The sequence below is a fragment of the Erythrolamprus reginae genome, chromosome 2 (assembly GCF_031021105.1).
Source record: "Erythrolamprus reginae isolate rEryReg1 chromosome 2, rEryReg1.hap1, whole genome shotgun sequence".
NCBI classification, from domain to species: Eukaryota; Metazoa; Chordata; class Lepidosauria; order Squamata; family Dipsadidae; genus Erythrolamprus; species Erythrolamprus reginae.
The window spans coordinates 218,773,652-218,793,088 of record NC_091951.1 but is presented as its reverse complement, the minus strand read 5'-3'; the positions used below and the strand labels follow the sequence as shown (position 1 = coordinate 218,793,088).

Genomic DNA, 19,437 nt, shown 5'->3' with positions numbered 1-19,437 from the left:
TAAATAAAAATAGAAAATTTCACAAGGTTAATAATTAATAGTATAAAATAGTATAAAATGGTAAAAATGGTATGTTTTTATGTTCGGATGGAAGCGGCTGGCCAGATAAATGGCCACCGTGGGCCATATCCAGGACGTGGCCGTAGTTTGGGGATCCATGTTTAATTTCCCCATGGCACACATGACCATGTCTCATGGCACACTAGTGTACCGCGGCACACTGGTTGAAAAACAGTGCTCTAGACTCCAGAGCAGTGTTTTTCAACCAGTGTGCCGTGGCACACTAGTGTGCCGCGAGACATGGTCAGGTGTGCCGCGAAGCTCAGCAAGAGAGAGAAAGAGAGAGAAAAAGAAAGCAAGAGAGAGAGAAAGAGAGAGAGAGAGAGAAAGCAAGAGAAAGAGAGGCAGGGAAGGAGGGAGAGATAGAAAGAGAGCAAAAAAGAGAGGAAGGAAGGAAGGAAGGAAGAGGGATGGACAGAGAGGGGAAGGAAGGAAGAGAAAGAAAGAGGGAGAGAAATAGAGCGAAAGGGAGGAAGAGAGAGATATAATTTTTTCGTCCAAACTTTTTTTAGCACCCCCACTTCCCCCCCCGCTCAATGTGCCCCATAATTTTGTATATGTAAAAAATGTGCCGCAGCTCAAAAAAGGTTGAAAATCACTGCTCTAGAGAATAAGTCAATCCCCTATTCTTTGTGACAACCCTGCAAGTACTGGAAGACAGCTACCATGTCCCTCTGACCCAGTCCCTCTCTTCAATAAATACACCTAGCTCCCTCAACCATTCATCTTACAATTTAGACCCCAGACTCCTCCTCATTTTTGCACTTTTATACTGGTAGTTTCATTGCAGACTTATTAGACATGTAATATCGTTAATATATTTTATTTTTTAAAAAATTGAAATATTTTAATTGAAAGTAGTCAAACAACATTATAAATATATTTTAGGAGAAACATAACTATTTCTAAGAATATATTATTCTATAATTTCTATTCTTAGTAGGTACTCTAATGTCAGGACTATGTTTCAAAATGTTCTAAAAAAAAATTGCCACATTGAAATTAGACGAAGGGCAAAAGGTGGACTTTTATATAACAAGAATTTTTAAAATGGGGGAAAAGAGGGGCGGGGTCTGACGGCCGTAGCAGCGGTGCCATTCCCTCTCCCCTTGGGAATGGCATAGAATTCCCATTGCCCAGGGGTTCTGGTCCTTTTGGACCAGACTGGATCTCTCCTGCAGTCTCGCACTGGCTGTGGTGAAGCCGGACAGGCAGCCATGCCTGTGCCGACACAGCTGCAGAGACAACGCGACGCCGGGATGGAAAACAGAACAGTTACATCTGGAAAGAGAGTTGGAAAAGTTGCTTACAGAGAAAGAGGGATTGCCTGTTGCTGATGGTAAACTGAGAATACCTGAAAGGGATTTTTGACTTTTGTTTCTGCGCTTGGTTGCTGGATGGAGCTAAAATGGCCTCAGGTTAAAGAAGACAGCTATCTGTGCAATGTGACATTTGAGCAGAAGCTTTGAAAAGTAGTGAATTGCCCATCTTCTGATTCTTTCTAGCTATCTAATTGGTCTTCTCTGAAATTTGCCTTTTGCAATCTGGAACTTCAAATTTCTGCTATGGAAGTTTTATTTTTGCCTCTTATATAAACAAAGAGGAATGTAATACCGGAAGAACAGGACATTAAAAAACCGGAAATAGCTGTAAAAGAGCTACCCAGAAAAGACTTGGAAAATTGGTTATCCAGTGACATCGTGTAGCTTGAGGAAATACAGCAGTTTGTTATATGTCTAAAGATTTGGATATTTTTGCTAGGGAGAGGTGAATTAGCTAATGTATGGAAGGAAGGAAGGAAGGAAGTATTCATGATGAAATTGACTGAACTGAACTGATTTGAACTGATTAGACTGCTTGATTTGACTGAAATTACTGAAACTACATTTGGATTGCCTGATTTGACTGAAATCACATTGGACAATATAATTTGAAATTAAGTATTTTTAAGAATTAAGTACTTTTAAGAAAATTCAAAGACACTAAAAGCATTAAAAGTAAATTCGGATATTTCTATTGTTAAGGGCAGCTAAGATAAAATGAGGGTTTTTTTTTTAAATGAAAGCAGGAATGTGTGTACTAAGAATGTTAGAAAGGGACTGAAGCACGAGGGCACAGTTATGAAAAATAGCAAATAGCCAAGAGAAATATAGATAGCTATAGCACTTTCAATACAAATGAAAGCGAAGAACAATATCTAAAATCCGGATGATAGCATTTGGAAAGGAGGTAGCACAGGATGAATGATATATACCAGAGTAAATAGGATAAATAATTAGAAAAATTTGATTAATTTGACTAAGAATTTGGCATTTGATATTGTATTGTATTATACAGTATTTTAATTTGAGGTATGTAAATTGGAATCTCTGTAAGGTGTGAAAAACAATAAAAAATTTATACCCAATTTTTAAAATGGGGGGGGGATCCCATTTCTCAAAAAATAAATAAAACACAATCTCAAAATAAATACAACCTATCTGATTCCTCCAAATACATTACTACAAGCATTCAGTATGAACTGAATTCATATGGGATACTTCAAAAAAAGCAGGGCTCAGGCTCCTAGGATTAAAATACTAGGAGACAGGAGGGAGAAAACAAGACAATTAAGAAAAGAACTACAGATAGCTTAGCCAAGATCAAAGATAAAGATCAAAAAGAGAACAAAGGTAGATGTAAAAAATGCAATGAGAACAGCAGTGGTGGGTACAAGCTAAGACACAAGAAGAAATAAATCCAAGAGACGGGAAAGAACATGCACATTTAGAGAGAATTCCCAAATAGCACTTTGGCAAATCTGCTATAATTATGGGTTGAATCATATTTATTACATGAAGATATTACATGTCCTTGTTTAGTAACTACTTGATTCAGCAATTGTTTAAATTTATGACAGCACTGAATAAGAGATAGCTCTCAAGAGTTTTGGCAAACATAGCACACCACAGTTGTGTGATTGCAATTTACCATATTCCCTACTGGCTTCCCACAAACAAACTCCAAAAGGGTATGGGGTGAGGTATCATCAGTATGCTGATGATACCCAGTTATACATCTCCACCCCATGTCCAGTCAGTGAAGCAGTGGAAGTGATGTGCCGGTGCCTGGAGGCTGCTGGAGTCTGGATGGGTGTCAACAAGCTCAAACTCAACCCTAACAAGATGGAGTGGCTGTGGGTTTTGCCTCCCAAGGACAATTCCATCTGTCCGTCCATTACCCTGGGGGGAGAATTATTGACCCCCTCGGAGAGGGTTCGCAACTTGGGCGTCCTCCTCGATCCACAGCTAACATTGGAACATCATCTTTCAGCTGTGGCGAGGAGGGCGTTTGCCCAGGTTCACCTGGTGCACCAGTTGCGGCCCTATTTGGACAAGGAATCATTGCTCACAGTCGCTCATGCCCTCCTCACCTCGAGGTTTGACTACTGCAACGTTCTCTACATGGGGCTACCTTTGAAAAGTGTTTGGAAACTTCAGATTGTGCAGAATGCGGCCACGAGAGCTATCGTGGGGCTTCCCAGATTCGCTCACGTTTCTCCAACACTCCGTGGCTTGCACTGGCTGCCAATCAGTTTCCGGTCACAATTCAAAGTGTTGGTAATGATCTTTAAAGCCCTACATGGCATCGGACCAGAATACCTCTGGAACCGCCTTCTACCGCACGAATCCCAGCGGCCGATAAGGTCCCACAGAGTTGGCCTTCTCCGGGTCCAGTCGACTAAACAATGCCGGTTGGCGGACCCCATGGAAAGAGCCTTCCCTGTGGTGGCCCTGGCCCTCTGGAATCAACTCCCCCCAGAGATTAGAACTGCCCCCACCCTTCTTGTCTTTTGCAAATTACTTAAGACCCACCTGTATCGCCAGGCATGGGGGAATTGAGACATCTCCCCCAGGCTTTTATATTTTATGTATGGTATGCGTGTGTTGCATGGTTTTTAAATGATGGGGTTTTTAGATGTTTTTTAATATTAGATTTGTTTCCATTGTAACATTGTTATTATTGTTGTGAGCCGCCACGAGTCTTCGAAGAGGGGCGGCATACAAATCTAATAAATAATAATAATAATAATAATAATAATAATAATAATAATTATTATTATTATTATTATTATTATTATGTCCTTGCTTAATGAACCACACACCCCTCACTTAATGACCACAACCAGAACTGCCAAAATGTCTGTTACTTAATGGTACATTTATACATCTCAATCTTGTAACGGTGAGGGAGCTCTTTAATGAAAGTGATGGTGACAGAAACATAAGCTTCAAAATTGGTTCACCCTCATTGGCAAGAGGATAAAAGGTTTGGGCAGTAAGAAGAATGCAGCTAGACTCTATAGAGACACAGAGTATTCAATATGAAAGGGAAGAGCTCTCAATCAAAAACTCCAAGAAGTAGAGTAAAATATGAAAAATGAGATACATTTTTTAAAATTAAAAAAATCAAAGAAAAACATATAGCTAAGGTATGAATACAAGAAAAATCACACATCTATAACAAAGGCAAATGGAAATACTGTACTGAAACCTTTTACAAGCAGGATTAAAGAATAAGAAGACAATTTTAGAGAAAAATCTATTCAGAAACCAACTCCACTAAACCAGCTGTCAAAAAGGGAAGTGCCAGGTATAAATTAAATGCCCATTGACTGTTTAAAATTTCAAAAAGGAGCCAATTAAAGTGCTAACTGCTCAGGTTCAACAAATATAGAGCCCAACTATACTGTACTGACTATTGTTCTGAAAGCAATGAATAGAAAGCATAAACTCAGATACGGTGTTTTGAGTGTGTCATGTAAACAGCTAGTGTACTAGCAAAAAGTTTTGCAAATATGAGATTAGAAGATGGGGACAATGGTGGTTCAGGTAGATAAATGCAGATGGATAGGATCAGAGATATCACTGATAAGCTGCAGATTAGACAGACAAATTAATAGAGTTAGAAAGGACCTTGTAGGTCATTTAGTCCAACTCCTTCCCCACTCAAGCAAGAGACCCTATACCAGTGATGGTGAACCTATGGCACAGGGGCCACAGGTGGCACAGGGAGCCATATCTGCCGGCACACGAGCCATTGTCCTAGCTCAGCTTTAGCATGCATGTGCGCACCGGCCAGCTGATTTTCAGCTTGCACAGAGGCTCTAGGAGGGAATTTTCAGCTTCCGGAGGGCCTGCAGGGGGATGGGGAGGGTGTTTTTGCCCTCTCCAGGCTCCAGGGAAAAACAGGCCTACCGGGCCCACCAGCAATTGGGAAATGGTCTGTTTCTGGCCTCCAGAGGGCCTCCAGGGGGCACTGAATTATGGATATGGGCATTCACGCAGGTGCAATAGTGTGTGCCCATGCACTTTCGGCACCCGAGGGAAAAAAGGTTTGCCATCACTGCCCTATACCATTTCTGACAAATGGCAGTCCAATCCCTCTTTAAAGGTGTTCCATTGATTGATTGTTCTCACTGTCAGAAGTTCTTTCTTATTTCTAGGTTGAATCTCTACTTGATCAGTTTCTGACCACTATTCCTTGTCTGGCCTTCAAGTGCTTTGGAGAGTAACTTGACCCTCTCCCCTCTGTGGCAGCCCCTCAAGTATTGGAACACTGCCATCATATTTCCCTTGGTCCTTCTCTTCGCTAGACTATCTACGCTCCATTTCTGCAACCGCTCTTATTATGTTTTAGTCTCCAGTCCCCTAATCGTCCTAGTTGTTCTCCTCTGCACTTTTTCTAGAGTCTCAATATATATCTGTTTTATAATGTGGTGACCAAAACTGGATGCAATACTCCAGGTGTGCTCTAACTAACTAACTCTTTATAGAGTGATATTAGTACCTCACTTGATCTAGATTGTATCCCTCTGTTAAAACAATTTAGGATTGCATTGAGTTTTTGGGCTACGAGTCCACGCTACTGGCTAATGTTTAGCTGCTTGTCCACTAGGACTCTAAGATCCCTCTCACAGTCACTGCTATTCAGCCTGGATTCACCCGTTTATATATACACTTTGGGGTTTTTTACCTAAGTGTAGGACTTTACTTTTTTCTACATTGAATTTCATTTTGTTAGCTAGGGCTCAGTGTTCAAATCTGTCAAGATCCATCTGGATCTTGAGCCTATTTTCTAGGGTTTTAGCTATTCCTGCCAGCTTAGTGTCAACTGCAAATCTGGTAAGTTCCCCTTTTATTCACTCAGTAAGTTCCCCTTCTATGTGCTATTATCTATGTTGTTACCAGGAATTGAGTTTGACTTGATGGCACCAGACTAAACTACAGTGATCCCCCGTTTATTGCGTCCCCAACCATTGCGAACAGGGTACTTCGCTATTTTTCAACCCGGAAGTCAAAAATACCATCTACGCATGCGTGCCGGGCACGCATGCGTAGATGGCAGCGGCTTCCCTGGGTCTTCCCCCTCTTGCTGGCGTCAGCGAGGAGTTTCCCCACCGCCCACGCAAACTCCTCGCTGCCGCCCGCCCTTCGCCCGCCCACGCCGTTCATTCTCGCCGCTTTTGAGCTGAGTCCGGGAGCGAATTCGCTCCCGGACTCAGCTCAAAAGCGCCGATAGCAAGCGGCAAGGAACGGCTTGTCTCGGCGCTTTCGAGCTGAGTCCGGTCAGCTCGAAAGCGCCGAGACAAGCCGTTCCTTGCCGCTTGGTATCGCCGGTTTTGAGCTGAGTCCGGAAGCGAATTCGCTTCCGGACTCAGCTCAAAACCGCCGATAGCAAGCGGCAAGGAACGGCTTGTCTCGGCGCTTTCGAGCTGAGTCCGGTCAGCTCGAAAGCGCCGAGACAAGCCGTTCCTTGCCGCTTGCTATCGGCGCTTTTGAGCTGAGTCCGGAAGCGAATTCGCTTCCGGACTCAGCTCAAAAGCGCCGAGAGCCAGCGCCCCCCGGACCCCCAACCCGGGTTTGGGGGGCTGCTAGGAAGCCCTCCATGCCGGCGGCAAACAGCCGCCCCGCCCCCAATCTTCGGCTCCTCGCTAGCGCTGTGGGAGTAAAAACGCCATCTGCACATGCGCAGATGGTGTTTTTACTTCCGCAGCGCTACTTCGCGAAAACCCGCTCGTTGCGGGGGGTCCTGGAACGGAACCCTCGCAACGAGCGGGGGTCTACTGTATATGTATATTTGTAAGGATTTTTTAAAAATTCATAAACTATTTACAGACTGAGAGAAGCTAAATCTAATGATATGTTACACAGGACCTCACTGGGCCCAGCAATACAGTACCAAACAAATTCCATCGAGTCTCCAACTTCCCTTTCTGGGGAAGGTTGCCAAGAAGGTGGTCTACTTGCCGCTCTAAGAGCTTTGGAGGAAAGGAATTATCAGGAATCATTGCAGTCAGATTTCACATCAAGATAAGAACTAAGATGGCATAGAACACCTTCATGGATAACCTCTGGAAGACCCTGAATGGAGAAGTGTATCCATTCTAGTCATCCTGATACCTCAGTGGCTTTTAATAGTATTAATCATGGTAATTGGATCAATTCAGGGAGCTGGGAGCAGGAAATCCTGGTTCTCCAGTGGTTCTTCTCTTTTTTGGAGGTGGATCCCAATCAGTGTAGAAGGAAGACAAAGATCCAATCATAGGCCTCCGCATTGGAGAGTACCACAGGCTTAAACTCATTCTCAGCTCTTATTTAATATCTATATGAAGCTTCTGGGTGAGGATATCCATAGGCACAGAATCAAACATCATGATGACAAATTATGAAATTAACATTATACATGCATAATCAAACTACAGTGGTACCTCTACCTAAGAACACCTCTACTTAAGAACTTTTCTAGATAAGAATTGGGTGTTCAAGATTTTTTTGCCTCTTCTTAAGAACTATTTTCTACTTAAGAACCTGAACCCGGAAAAATTTCCTAGGAAATTTGAGAGCGGCACAAAGGCCCGGACAGTTTCCTGCCATTCCCCCTGAATTTCTCTCTTTGGTACAGTGTATGGGAGGCAGCCTCGCACCGTGTGTATGGTAGATGCCTGCTCCTCATCGCCGCCTCAGAGTCCCTCTTTTTTTTTTAAAGCCTTAAGGTTTTGGATTTTTTTGATTCCCCTCACCTCACCTTCTTCCTTCAGCAGCAACTGTCCTCCTCCTCTTCTTCCTCCTCCTCCTCCCACCCAAATTCTGAGCTTTTATTTCTTTCTTAATGGGTTTGCACACATTATTTGCTTTTACATTGATTCCTATGGGAAAAATTGCTTCTACTTACCTGGTCACAGAACGAATTAAGTTCTTAAGTAGAGGTACCACTTTACTTGCTAATTTCTTAATATGTGAAGTAGCTCTTAATTATTAGTGAATTATCTTGAGTAATTGCTACAAAAGTAAATCTGAAAAGTCTAACCATTAAATCTGTACCTGCCAGTGCCCAATAAGCAGTTCCCAAACATTCATTCAACAGGACAAAAGCAACCAGTGACATTCCACCATTCATTACTCCAACCAAGAAACGAGAAACTGCAAAAAACTCGTACGTAGGAGAAAATCCATTAGCAACAGCAAATACAATGTCAAGGCCAAAACCTAGAAGAGAAAGGGAAAAAAACCTTTAGAACTATTTGATAGTGTTTAAGGCTGATTTTATTGCCCCCCTCCAAAAAAGAATCAAGCACTCTTATGAAACAAAATTCTTTAGTATTAAAATGCACTGAGGTACTCAAAAACAGTAGAGACCAGTTACTAATCTCAGTTAACAATGGAAGTATATTGTTTCAGATTAACTTTTAAGAAAATTCACATGACCAACTTTGTGGGGGGGAAAAGTAAAAACCTTAAAGACCATATTTGATTAAAACTAAAATGTCTGATTATCAGAAGTGCTTTAAGTACCTTTTGATTGAACTATGAAGCTAAATACAGTGATCCCCCGCTCGTTGCGAGGGTTCCGTTCCAGGACCCCCCGCAACGAGCGGGTTTTCGCGAAGTAGCGCTGCGGAAGTAAAAACACCATCTGCGCATGTGCAGATGGTGTTTTTAACTTCCGCAGCGCTAGCGAGGAGCCGAAGATTGGGGGGCGGCGCAGCTGTTTTAAAACGTGGCCGCCGACATGGGGGGCTCGCTAGCACCCCCCCCGAACCCCCCAACCCGGGTTTGCGGGGGGGTGCTAGCAAGCCCCCCATGTCGGCGGGGGATGTTTTAAAAACACCCGCGCGGCTTTCCAATGAGTCCCGAAGACAAACGCGGAAGTTTGACGTTTGTCTTCGGGACTCATTGGAAAGCTCCGATCGTTTTAAAACAGTTGCGCCGTTCTCCGCTGACTTCTGGCGAACTTCCCCCGCTTTAGGAGTCAGCGGAGAACGGCGCGCCTGCTTGGCTTTCCTCGCCAGCGCAGCCAACGTGCGCTACGATCTTCCGGGCGAGCCAGGCTCAGTGACGGAAGGCAGCCGCTTGGCCCAGGATGCTGGGCCGAGAGGAGCCGGGCTTGATCCGCTGAGCCTGGCTGGCCCGGAAGATCGTAGTGCACGTTGGCTGCAGCGGCGGCGACATTGCTGCTGGCTTGGCTTCCCTCGCCGCTGCAGCCAACGCGCGCTACGATCTTCCGGGCCAGCCAGGCTCAGCGGATCAAGCCCGGCTCCTCTCGGCCCAGCATCCCGGGCCAAGCGGCTGCCTTCCGTCACTGAGCCTGGCTCGCCCGGAAGATCGTAGCGCGCGTTGGCTGCAGCGGCGGCGACATTGCTGCTGGCTTGGCTTCCCTCGCCGCTGCAGCCAACGCGCGCTATGATCTTCCGGGCCAGCCAGGCTCAGCGGATCAAGCCCGGCTCCTCTCGGCCCAGCATCCCGGGCCAAGCGGCTGCCTTCCGTCACTGAGCCTGGCTCGCCCGGAAGATCGTAGCGCACGTTGGCTGCGCTGGCGAGGGAACCCAAGCCGGCAGCAACGTCGCCGCCGCTGCAGCCAACGCGCGCTACGATCTTCCGGGCAAGCCAGGCTCAGTCACGGAAGGCAGCTGCTTGGCCCGGGATGCTGGGCCGAAAGGAGCCGGGCTTGAAGATCGCAGCGCGCGTTGGCTGCGGTGGCGAGGGCTTGCGATGGAGGGTGGAGGACTTGCCATGGGAGGGCGAGCTGCCTCAGGGAGGAGGATCGGGTGGGACCAGGTGGGGGCTGGAATGTCTACCTCTGTCGGCTGCTCCGGGCCAGGGCGAAGGGCGGGCGAGAGGGTGCTGGGGAGGGCTTCTCGCCCTCCCGCCAGCAAGAGGGGGAGCGAACGGCGTGGGCGGGCGAAGAGCGGGCGAGCGGCAGCGAGGAGTTTGCGTGGGCGGTGGGGAAACTCCTCGCTGATGCCAGCAAGAGGGGGAAGACCCAGGGAAGCCGCCCAGCAGCTGATCTGCCGGGCGCCATCTACGCATGCGTGCCCATAGAAAAAAAGGGCACGCATGCGTAGATGGTGTTTTGACTTCCGGGTTGAAAAATCGCAAATTACCCTGTTCGCAATGGTCGGGGACGCAATAACCGGGGGATCACTGTATAATTATACAAACAATATTTATCTCCTGTCTTATACAGTGATACCTCATCTTACGAACCCCTCTTCATATGAACATTTCATGATACGAACCCAGTGTTTAAGATTTTTTTGCCCCTTCTTCAAAACTATTTTCACCTTACAAACCTGAGCAGCCTAGCCGCTGGGATGCCCTGAAGCGCTGGGATTTTTCCCTGAGGCTCCTCTCCCTGGAACTCCCCTCTTCCAAACTGCATGGGGGAAAAAGTGGGGTGGACAAAAATGGGAGGAAAAGACTCATGGAGCTCAAGAGAGGAGAAAGTTATGGGGGAGATGAACAGAGTGAGGTGGCCAAAAATGGGAGGAAAAGACTCATGGAACTCAAGAGAGGAGAAAGTTATGGGGGAGATGAACAGAGTGAGGTGGGCAAAAATGGGAGGAAAAGACTCATGGAGCTCAAGAGAGGAGAAAGTTATGGGGGAGATGAACAGAGTGAGGTGGGCAAAAATGGGAGGAAAAGACTCATGGAGCTCAAGAGAGGAGAAAGTTATGGGGGAGATGAACAGAGTGGAGGGAGGCAAAGACTCATGGAGCTCAAGAGAGGCTCTTTTCGTCTTGCTTCCTTGGGACTGCCACCTCTTGCCACCTCTCACTGTCCCTCCCCCCCTCCGTTCGCCTCAGCTTCGTCTGCCCACCGTTTTTTTTTAAGCCTTAATGTTTTGGATTTTCCTAATGCGCTTGCACGCATTATTGGCTTTTCCATTGATTCCTATGGGAAACATTGTTTCATCTTACGAACTTTTCACCTTACGAACCTCCTCCCGAAACCAATTAAGTTCGTAAGACAAGGTAATCCTTGACTTACCACATTTGGGACTGTAATATCTGTTGCTAATGCAGTTATAAAATGTGACATCACATTACCACATCACATAGCAACAGCTATCCTGGCATTCCTCATTATCATAATTAAACAAATTCTACTGGTCATTAAGTAAGGACTCACTGCAATCAAAGCCATCCCTGGTTAGGTTCCATCCAGTCAAAGTCTTGGCTAAGAGATTGACTTCTCTTCAACTCTCCCCAATTGTCTATTCCCCCCCCCCATCTCTGTCCTTTTGGTCACCTTGCACCCTGCCTTGTAGGATGGCAAGAGCTGCATAAACATGCAGTTTTGTGCTGGTGGAGTTGAGACAGCTGCTTACAGTATGGGGCTTGAGGCTGCATTTCTCAGTGGCAGTGGAGGCAATGGGGTTGTAATAGAGGTTTGGGGGCAGTGGCAGCCAAACAAGACTAGTGAAGGACCCAGCCCTCGACTTCAGCCCCAACCCTAACACTGACGCCAAAGAGTGCCACCGTGCTAGGTCAGTAATGGGTTGCAAATCCCGTCGCTACTGGCTCACACATGCATTCATGCACACACACAGCGTCTGGGGTGGGTGGGCGAAGCCTCCTACTGCCAGTGGTTTGTAGATCTGGGCCATACAGCCCACTGCTGTGCAAGGTGACCAAAAAGGTATAGATGTGAATATAAGCAGGTGGGGAAAATCGTAGCACTTCTGCGGTTGTAGTGTGGATGGGCTGTCAAGTGGCTGAACGTTGATCATCCGAACAATGGAAGTGCTGCAAAGCCATATTTTCAAAGACCAGTCATAAATCTCTTTGTTCAGAGTCATCATAATTGTGAATGGTTATAAACCAAGGACTATGTAGAGTGATTTCCATTTCTACAAATTGGAAACCACTAATTTGATCTGACCTGGGTACTCAAATAACAATATTTATAGAATCATAGGGCTGGAAGGGATCTTGGAGGTTTTCAAGTTCAGTCCCCTGCCCAAGGCAGGAGACCTTATATCATCCTGAACAAATGGAAGTTCAATCTTTTCTTGAAGACCTCCAGAGATGTTGCACCCACAACTCTGGAAGACCAGATGTTCTATTGGTTAACTGTTCTCACTGTGAGGAAGTTTATCCTTAGACCCAGACTGGATCGCTCTTTAACAAGCTTCCACCCATTGCTTCTTGAACTGCCCTTAGGGACTTCAGAGAATAAGCCGACACCCTCCCCCACTTGTGGTGGTCCCTCATGTACAGGAAGACAGCTATAATGTCACCCGTAATTCAGCTAGACAGACCTAGTTCCCTTAATCATTCCTTGTACAATTTATCCCATAGACCCCCTTAGTTGTTCTTCTCTGCATTCTTTCTAGGATCTCAGTATCTTTTTTATAGCATGGTGACCAGAATATCCTAAATGTGGCTATACTCATACAGCATAAAGTAGTACTCTCATGTCTTGTGATCTTCATGCTATTCTTCTGTTGATGCAGTCTGGGACTGCATTGGCTATTTTTGCTGTAGTACACTGCTAGCTCATACTAGCTAGGATACCTACTTAATATCCTAGAATACCTCAATTCTAGGTGTAGGTATTACTAGGTACATTACTTAGTATGATATTCCCATGTGCTTTCTCATTCTGAGACAGCAACTGTGATGGTTGGAGAAATTAGTTACCAATTGGCAGGAATAGTCAAATTGCTACACTTATTGCTTCTTCCACAAACACACATATCAGAGAAAAGTCCCTTCCCTTCCATGTGCAAGAAGGTAGAATAAAGAATAGTAAATCCTGCAACAAGCCGATTAAACGTGGCTACCTGAGGATTTACTCAGCTTTCTTGGTCATCTTAATTTGCAAGGATTAAACAGAGAAGACTAGCAATTTCTACTAAATTCTAACACAACTTACCTATAAGAAAGACTTTTTTCCTCCCAAAATGATCTGATAGTTGTCCAAAAGTAATTACTCCAACAAACACACCACCAAAGAAACAGGAACTGGCAACACTGATCTTATATGAAGTATTGCCAATTAAAAACCACTATGGACAGAAAAGAAAATGTTAGGTAGAATCTAATGGAATGTAAAAGAATTACTGAATCTTCCAACAAGAGGAATTCAAAACTATTCTTCCGTCTTTCATTTTTCTGATATTCTATTTGGCAAATAGCTGCCTAAGAATCAGAGAAAAGAGCAGATTGACATTCCTGATGCAAACTGAAAAAGATGTGACTTATTTATCACATCAAGTTTCATTCAGTATCCTCATTTGCATTCTTATGCTCAGCCACAGAACCACTAAGGCAGCAAACATCCTTAGCTGCAAACTTGAGTCAGGTTCAAATTAAGCTCTAGGGCTGAGGAAAATCCTAAAGGTCCTTCTTAAGATTTCAGGAAGAATGTATTGCCTATCAGATCCCCCGGAAAATAAACTAACCACTGCTATTACTACAACTGTTGAAATTGCAGGCAGGGCTGTCTGGAGTATACCGCGTTTCCCCGAAAATAACACCCTGTCTTACCGTATATACTCGAGTATAAGCCGACCCGAGTATAAGCCGAGGCACCAGTTTTTGCCACAAAAACTGGGAAAACTTATTGACCCGAGTATAAGCTGAGGTTAGAAAATGCAGTGGCTACTGGTAACTTATAAAAATGGAAACCAATAAAATTACATTAATTGAGACATCAGTAGATTAAATGTTTTAGAATATTTATTTTAAAGAAAACCAGTAAACTAGCTCTGTAAATTTAAAAGAGGGTAAACAAAAGCAATCTGGTAATAACAATAAATTAAAAAGTAAAAAAAGTAGCTCAATCAACAACCAAGCTAAAACCTATTTCTAAACCTAACCCAGGGGTCTTTAAACTTGACAGTTTTAAGACAGGTGGACTTCAACTCCCAGAATTCCTGCACCAGCCATGCTACTTCAGGAGTAGGAGTTGAAGTCCACAAGCCTTAATCTTTTCAGGTTTGAAGACTCTTGCATTTCTAACCCTAACCCAGGGCTCTTTAAACTTGAGTTTTTAGAAGCCTGGAGAGAGCTCATGCCGTCCACCACCACCACCCCTTTAGCTTACTGGCTGGCTCCTCCTGCTGGCTGGCTCGCTGACTGGATCTCCCACCCCTGATCCTCCCTCTTCCTCGTTTCCCTTTACTGCTCCATGTGGTGTGCAGGGAAGCAGATTTGCTAAAAAGATCCACTTGGGAGGGCAGCAGGGAAAGGAGGAGGAGGAGAACCAGAATAACCCACAGCTGCGTACCAAGTGGATCTCTTTAACAAATCTGCTTCTCTCTCCCGTTGGGGGCTTCTAAAGCCTGGAGAGAGTTCATGCCGTCCCCGTCCCCCCACTTTAGCTTGCTGGCTCTCTCCTCCTCCATCTCCCTTTATTGCCCCACGTGTTGTTCGGGGAAGCAGATTTGCTAAGGAGATCCACTTGGGACGGCAGCAGGGAATGGAGGAGGAGGAGATCCAGAGTAGCCTGCAGCCGCAGAGGAAAAGGAGGAAAGAAAGAAAGAAGAACCCTCGCCTCTTTCCTTTCCTCCTCCTCCTTTTCCTCCACCACCGGAAAAGAGGAGAAGGGGAAGCAGCCGAGAGCATAATTATTTATTTAAGTACCGGTATTTTAAAAATAAATTTAAAATCCTTGTAGCGGCAGGAGAGAAAGAGAGAGAGAGAAACGAGCCTTTTCCTCGGAGGAGCAGTTGGCTGGTGTCTTTGCTTGAGCCGGGGAGAGGAGGCAATGGCCCCACCCTCCCCACAGCTGCTTCGCTCAGAGAGCCCTTTGCACTGGAGCTTCTGTCTTCTTGCAAGTGCCTCCTCTCCCCGGCTCAAGCAAAGGCGCCAGCCAACCGCTTGAACGGCGCGCAAAAGGGGGAAAATGGGAAGCCGGTGAGGTGGGGAGGGGGAGAAGACAGAAGCAGGAATCCACCCCACCCCCAACCTTACCTGCTTCCCATTGCGTTTTTCCCTTCTCACACGCCGTTGGAGCTGTGGGTGGGGTGGGGCAGGTGCCTCCTCTTCTCGGCTCAAGTAAAGGCACCAGCCAACCATAGCCCCAAGAGCTCCGGCATCGTTGGAGCTGCGGAGGGTGTAAAAGTGTGACCTCCACAGCCCAGTCCCTGCGTCCAGCCCTCCCAAAGGCGCCCCCGAAGCTGCCTCAGCAGGCACCTGCCATAGCTCCCTCACCCGACCAAGCCAGCAATGGCTGCCGGGCTCCCACGGGGCGCCCTCTTTTGGTGACCCGAGTATAAGCCGAGGTCGGGTTTTTCAGCCCATTTTTGGGGCTGAAAAACTCGGCTTATACTCGAGTATATACGGTATATCTTTTTGAACCCTGAAATAAGCACTTAGGCTTATTGCCATGCATTCAAAAGCCCGATTGGGCTTATTATCTGGGGATCAGGGATGGGTTGCTACAGATGCGGTAAGTAACTGTGCACTGTTAACAACTGCCAGATTGCGCAATCTGTGCACGACCGCTCCGGTGCCAGTCCTTCGGGTTCCTCCATCTTTTTCTTTTTTTGGGTATGTTTTGCTTTCGAGGGACGCATGTGCAGAAGCAAAAAATTGCCAAAAATCTCTCTCGTCCACATGTCCCCTCCTGAGATTTTGGTGCGATTATTATGCTGGGAATGCCGGCATGCACGTGAAACAACTCAAGCTATGTGCACACTGGTAGCAGTAGGTAAGAGCAATCTGCCCTGCAGGAGATGTCTTATTTTGGGGAAAATGGTAGTTATACAATACCTAACATAAATTGATTTCCAGAGAGATCTGAGTAGCGTTGGAGACAGAAGAGAACAGTAGTGTCAGCTGTCCTACTCAAACTGTCTTTCCCTTCCACCACCACCCCACTGTCATCTTATGAAGCTTGAATAAGAGAGAGGTAGCCACGACAAATAGTCACTGAAATAACTCTAAATCTTTCCAAAAAAAGAGATTGAAAAAAAACATGATTGCCTTTTGGGCTGGTGGTTAAATTTCCTAGATTTTAAGGCAGTCTTTTCAATTTTTTAGAATTGCTCATAAATAATCAGATTATCCAGAAACCGTCAAATTAAATGAATAAACTCTACATAAAAGAGATAAGGAGTTGTTGTTTTTCAGTGAATAAAGTAATTTTTATAGTTACATTTATTTATGCTTTCTTATACTATTTTCTCATCTCTTTCTTTACTTCCATCCTTCACTCAGTTTCTGTCTATTAACAGCTCAGTCGCTATTCTGAGACATTTTAGCTGCCTCTAAAACAAGGTTCATATTATTTAATTTGAATTTTGTCCAAAAGCTCAACATTGCTGCTTATGACTTCAAAGTTCTAATACTAAATTTATAATATTCAGCCTTTCCACAGAAATTATGCTTCATACCTCAGAGGCTATTGATGTAAAATTCTTGTTAAAATGTATGTATTTATGAAGGTCATTCCAATTGGCTGTTAGGAGCCACTTTCTAAAGTTGTTTTCTTCAATAGTTGTGTCATTACTATAGCTATGATTAGCTAGCATTCCTTCCCAGTGATAAGGTGGTATTGCTCCTACTAGTGCAATGAGGACTGCTTCACTGGCTACATAGAGCTGAAACAAGAAAAACAACAACATCAAGATCAATGTCAGATAAACAGATAAGTTTCAAAGTATTCAAAAATTGATGAGCCAGTTTGGTCTAGCAGTTATGGTACCAGATTTGAAAGAAGATCATGAGTTCAAATCCTACCTAAGTCATGAAAACCAGGTGGGTCACTCTCTCTCAATCCAACCAACCTCACAGGGTTGTTGTGGGGGAAATGGGATGATGGTGTGTTGGATATGTTCATCGCCTTGTGTTATTTGTAAACATAATAAAGGCAGGATATGAGTACCATGGTGGCCTAATGCTAAAGATCCTCACCTCTCACTTGGAAGGTTGAGAGTTCGCCTAGGTAGTGGCCAATATTTCTCAACCTAGGGCGCAAAGAAAAAAAATCTGCTGGAAACGCCACGTGGCTTCAGAGCATCCAGCAAGTAAACACTCAGCTTTATCCAGTTGTCCCGATTCTACCCCAAATTAAAGGATTTCAGATTTGTAAAAAGTGACTTTTAATAAAGGCAGAAAATAAACAAAGCCTCCAAACAAATTTCAAATAACACATTTCTTAAAAATGAAAATGGTGATCTTTTTCATCTCTTGCATTATACTGGACTTCAAATGCCACCAAATCAAACTATTTGGCTACTTCAGTTACAATTTGTTTACACTAAGATATGACTGAGTCTTTGCCTGCCCGTGAAACCATTGTAAAATCTGACCAAACAAAAGGAAGGCTCTGATTAACCACAGCTCCTCAGTTTAAGTGAAATAGAAAAATCTGATAATTCAGGAAATATGAATTATCAGATTTTTTCTATTCCACTTAAACTGAGGAGCTGTGATTAATCAGAGCCTTCCTTTTGTTTGATCAGATTTTATAATGGTTTCATGGGCAGGCAAAGACTCACTTGGTCAGATAATAGCTTCATGGGCACTATAATGGCTTCATAGCACTATAAAAACAACAGTGAAAATGATTCAATGTATAGTTGTGAAGTCTTTACTCAATAAAAACACAATATTAACCAACAAATGACTCATACATTTTAAACCATGGGCTTTCAACATCTCAAACTTCCTTCAACTGATTTGCACACAACATAGGACTTAATATTTTCAGTCATGTCCTTTGCCATTAGACACCTTGTGCAATCTGTCTAAAATTCTCCTCGCAGTTTATAGATAACAGGGTTGGGGCGTCTCATTTAAAACAGGCGGCACACCTTTCCACCACCGTCGTCTTGCCTTTAAATTCCCTGCATTCTTCTTGCGGGTTTGTACGTGAACCTCACGCCACCAGGACATAAGTTCTCTCCCGACGTAAATCACACTGCGCTACATGCGAACCCTGCCCTACCCAGGACCCGAAGTGGTCCTTTCCTGATAGGTTATACGCGCCCCTCGCCCCTCACCACCAAAGATGCCCCCCCTCCGGAGTCTTTCCCACCTGGAGCAGCGCGGCCAGCAAGACGCAAAGCCACACCTGGAAGGGGCCCATCTGGCCCACCATAGAGAAGGCTTCTTCCACCTCCATGGTGATACTCGCGAGGCGGCGGCTTCCTTCCTCCTCTCGGGTCGCGCATCCCCTTCCCCAGAATTCTCTTTTCCCGGAGCCAAAGCGAAGCAGCGCTAACAGAAGAATCGGCACCCAAGAAGCAATGAGCAGAAGTACGTATGCGCAGAAAGGAATTCCGACTTCCGCTCTAGGAAAACCATTTCTCAGCTGGGGAAGAGATTTCCGGGTCGTGTCGGACGTCGCCTTTGTCCGGCGGGATCGGTGCTCATTTGAGAAGGTGTACCTGAGGTTGGGCGTTAGGAGGCGCTCGTTCCCCGCTGCTTCAGATTCTCCTAGAAACTGCGCCTTTGTCGTATGAAAAATAAGGTTCAGGATGCAACGTGGATTTGAAAACGAAGCGAATGAAGTCGACCTAGAGACCCGGAAAACCGTGCAATGCGGCTAATAAGGCAGGGCGCTATTAACCGAAGCCTAGAGAATGAATTCAGATTGCTTTCCTGATAGATATCACTCAAGTTTCTTCAACTCAATTAAAGTGATTGCATAAATGCAGCCATGGTTCTTTTATCATCATCACCACCACCACCATCATTATTATTATTATCACCATCATCACCATTATCATCATTATTAAAATTTGTATGCCGCCCACTCCCAAAGGACTCTGGGCAGCTATTATTATTACGCAGATTCAGACCAGCCCATTGTTAGGTTCATACTATTGGGAGAAGTGACAAGAGTCCTTTCTTTTCAGCATTTTAATTATTTAATTCCGGTTTAGAGATTTGGTTCTTCTTCAGATTGAATCAAATATCTAAATATGTGAATGTACCTAATACAAATCAGTTTTCTGATTCAGTTTAGACTTACCGGTAGCCTGAGTGTTTGTTATCCCTATGTTATTATTATTATTTATTAGATTTGTATGCCGCCCCTCTCCGCAGACTCGGGGCAGCTCACAGCAGTGATAAAACAATATACAATAACAAATCTAATA

At 44.8% G+C, this 19,437-nt stretch overlaps 1 protein-coding gene across 3 annotated transcripts in view; it reads right to left on the bottom strand.

Moving 5' to 3' along the window:
* SLC22A15 (solute carrier family 22 member 15) overlaps positions 1-18,689 on the bottom strand; it is an 84,617-nt gene extending 65,928 nt beyond the window's left edge. For 2 of the 3 annotated variants that reach the window (XM_070741879.1, XM_070741881.1), the window contains exons 1-4: positions 18,372-18,689; positions 16,726-16,932; positions 13,260-13,392; positions 8,424-8,588 (exon numbers count right to left, since the gene is read on the bottom strand). In XM_070741879.1, coding sequence (XP_070597980.1) covers positions 8,424-8,588; positions 13,260-13,392; positions 16,726-16,932; positions 18,372-18,458 — 592 coding nt within the window. In that variant the 5' untranslated portion in view covers positions 18,459-18,689. The remainder of the gene's footprint in view (positions 1-8,423; positions 8,589-13,259; positions 13,393-16,725; positions 16,933-18,371) is intronic. The other variant, XM_070741880.1, reaches the window with a different exon arrangement.
* Between the last annotated feature and the right edge of the window lie 748 nt (positions 18,690-19,437).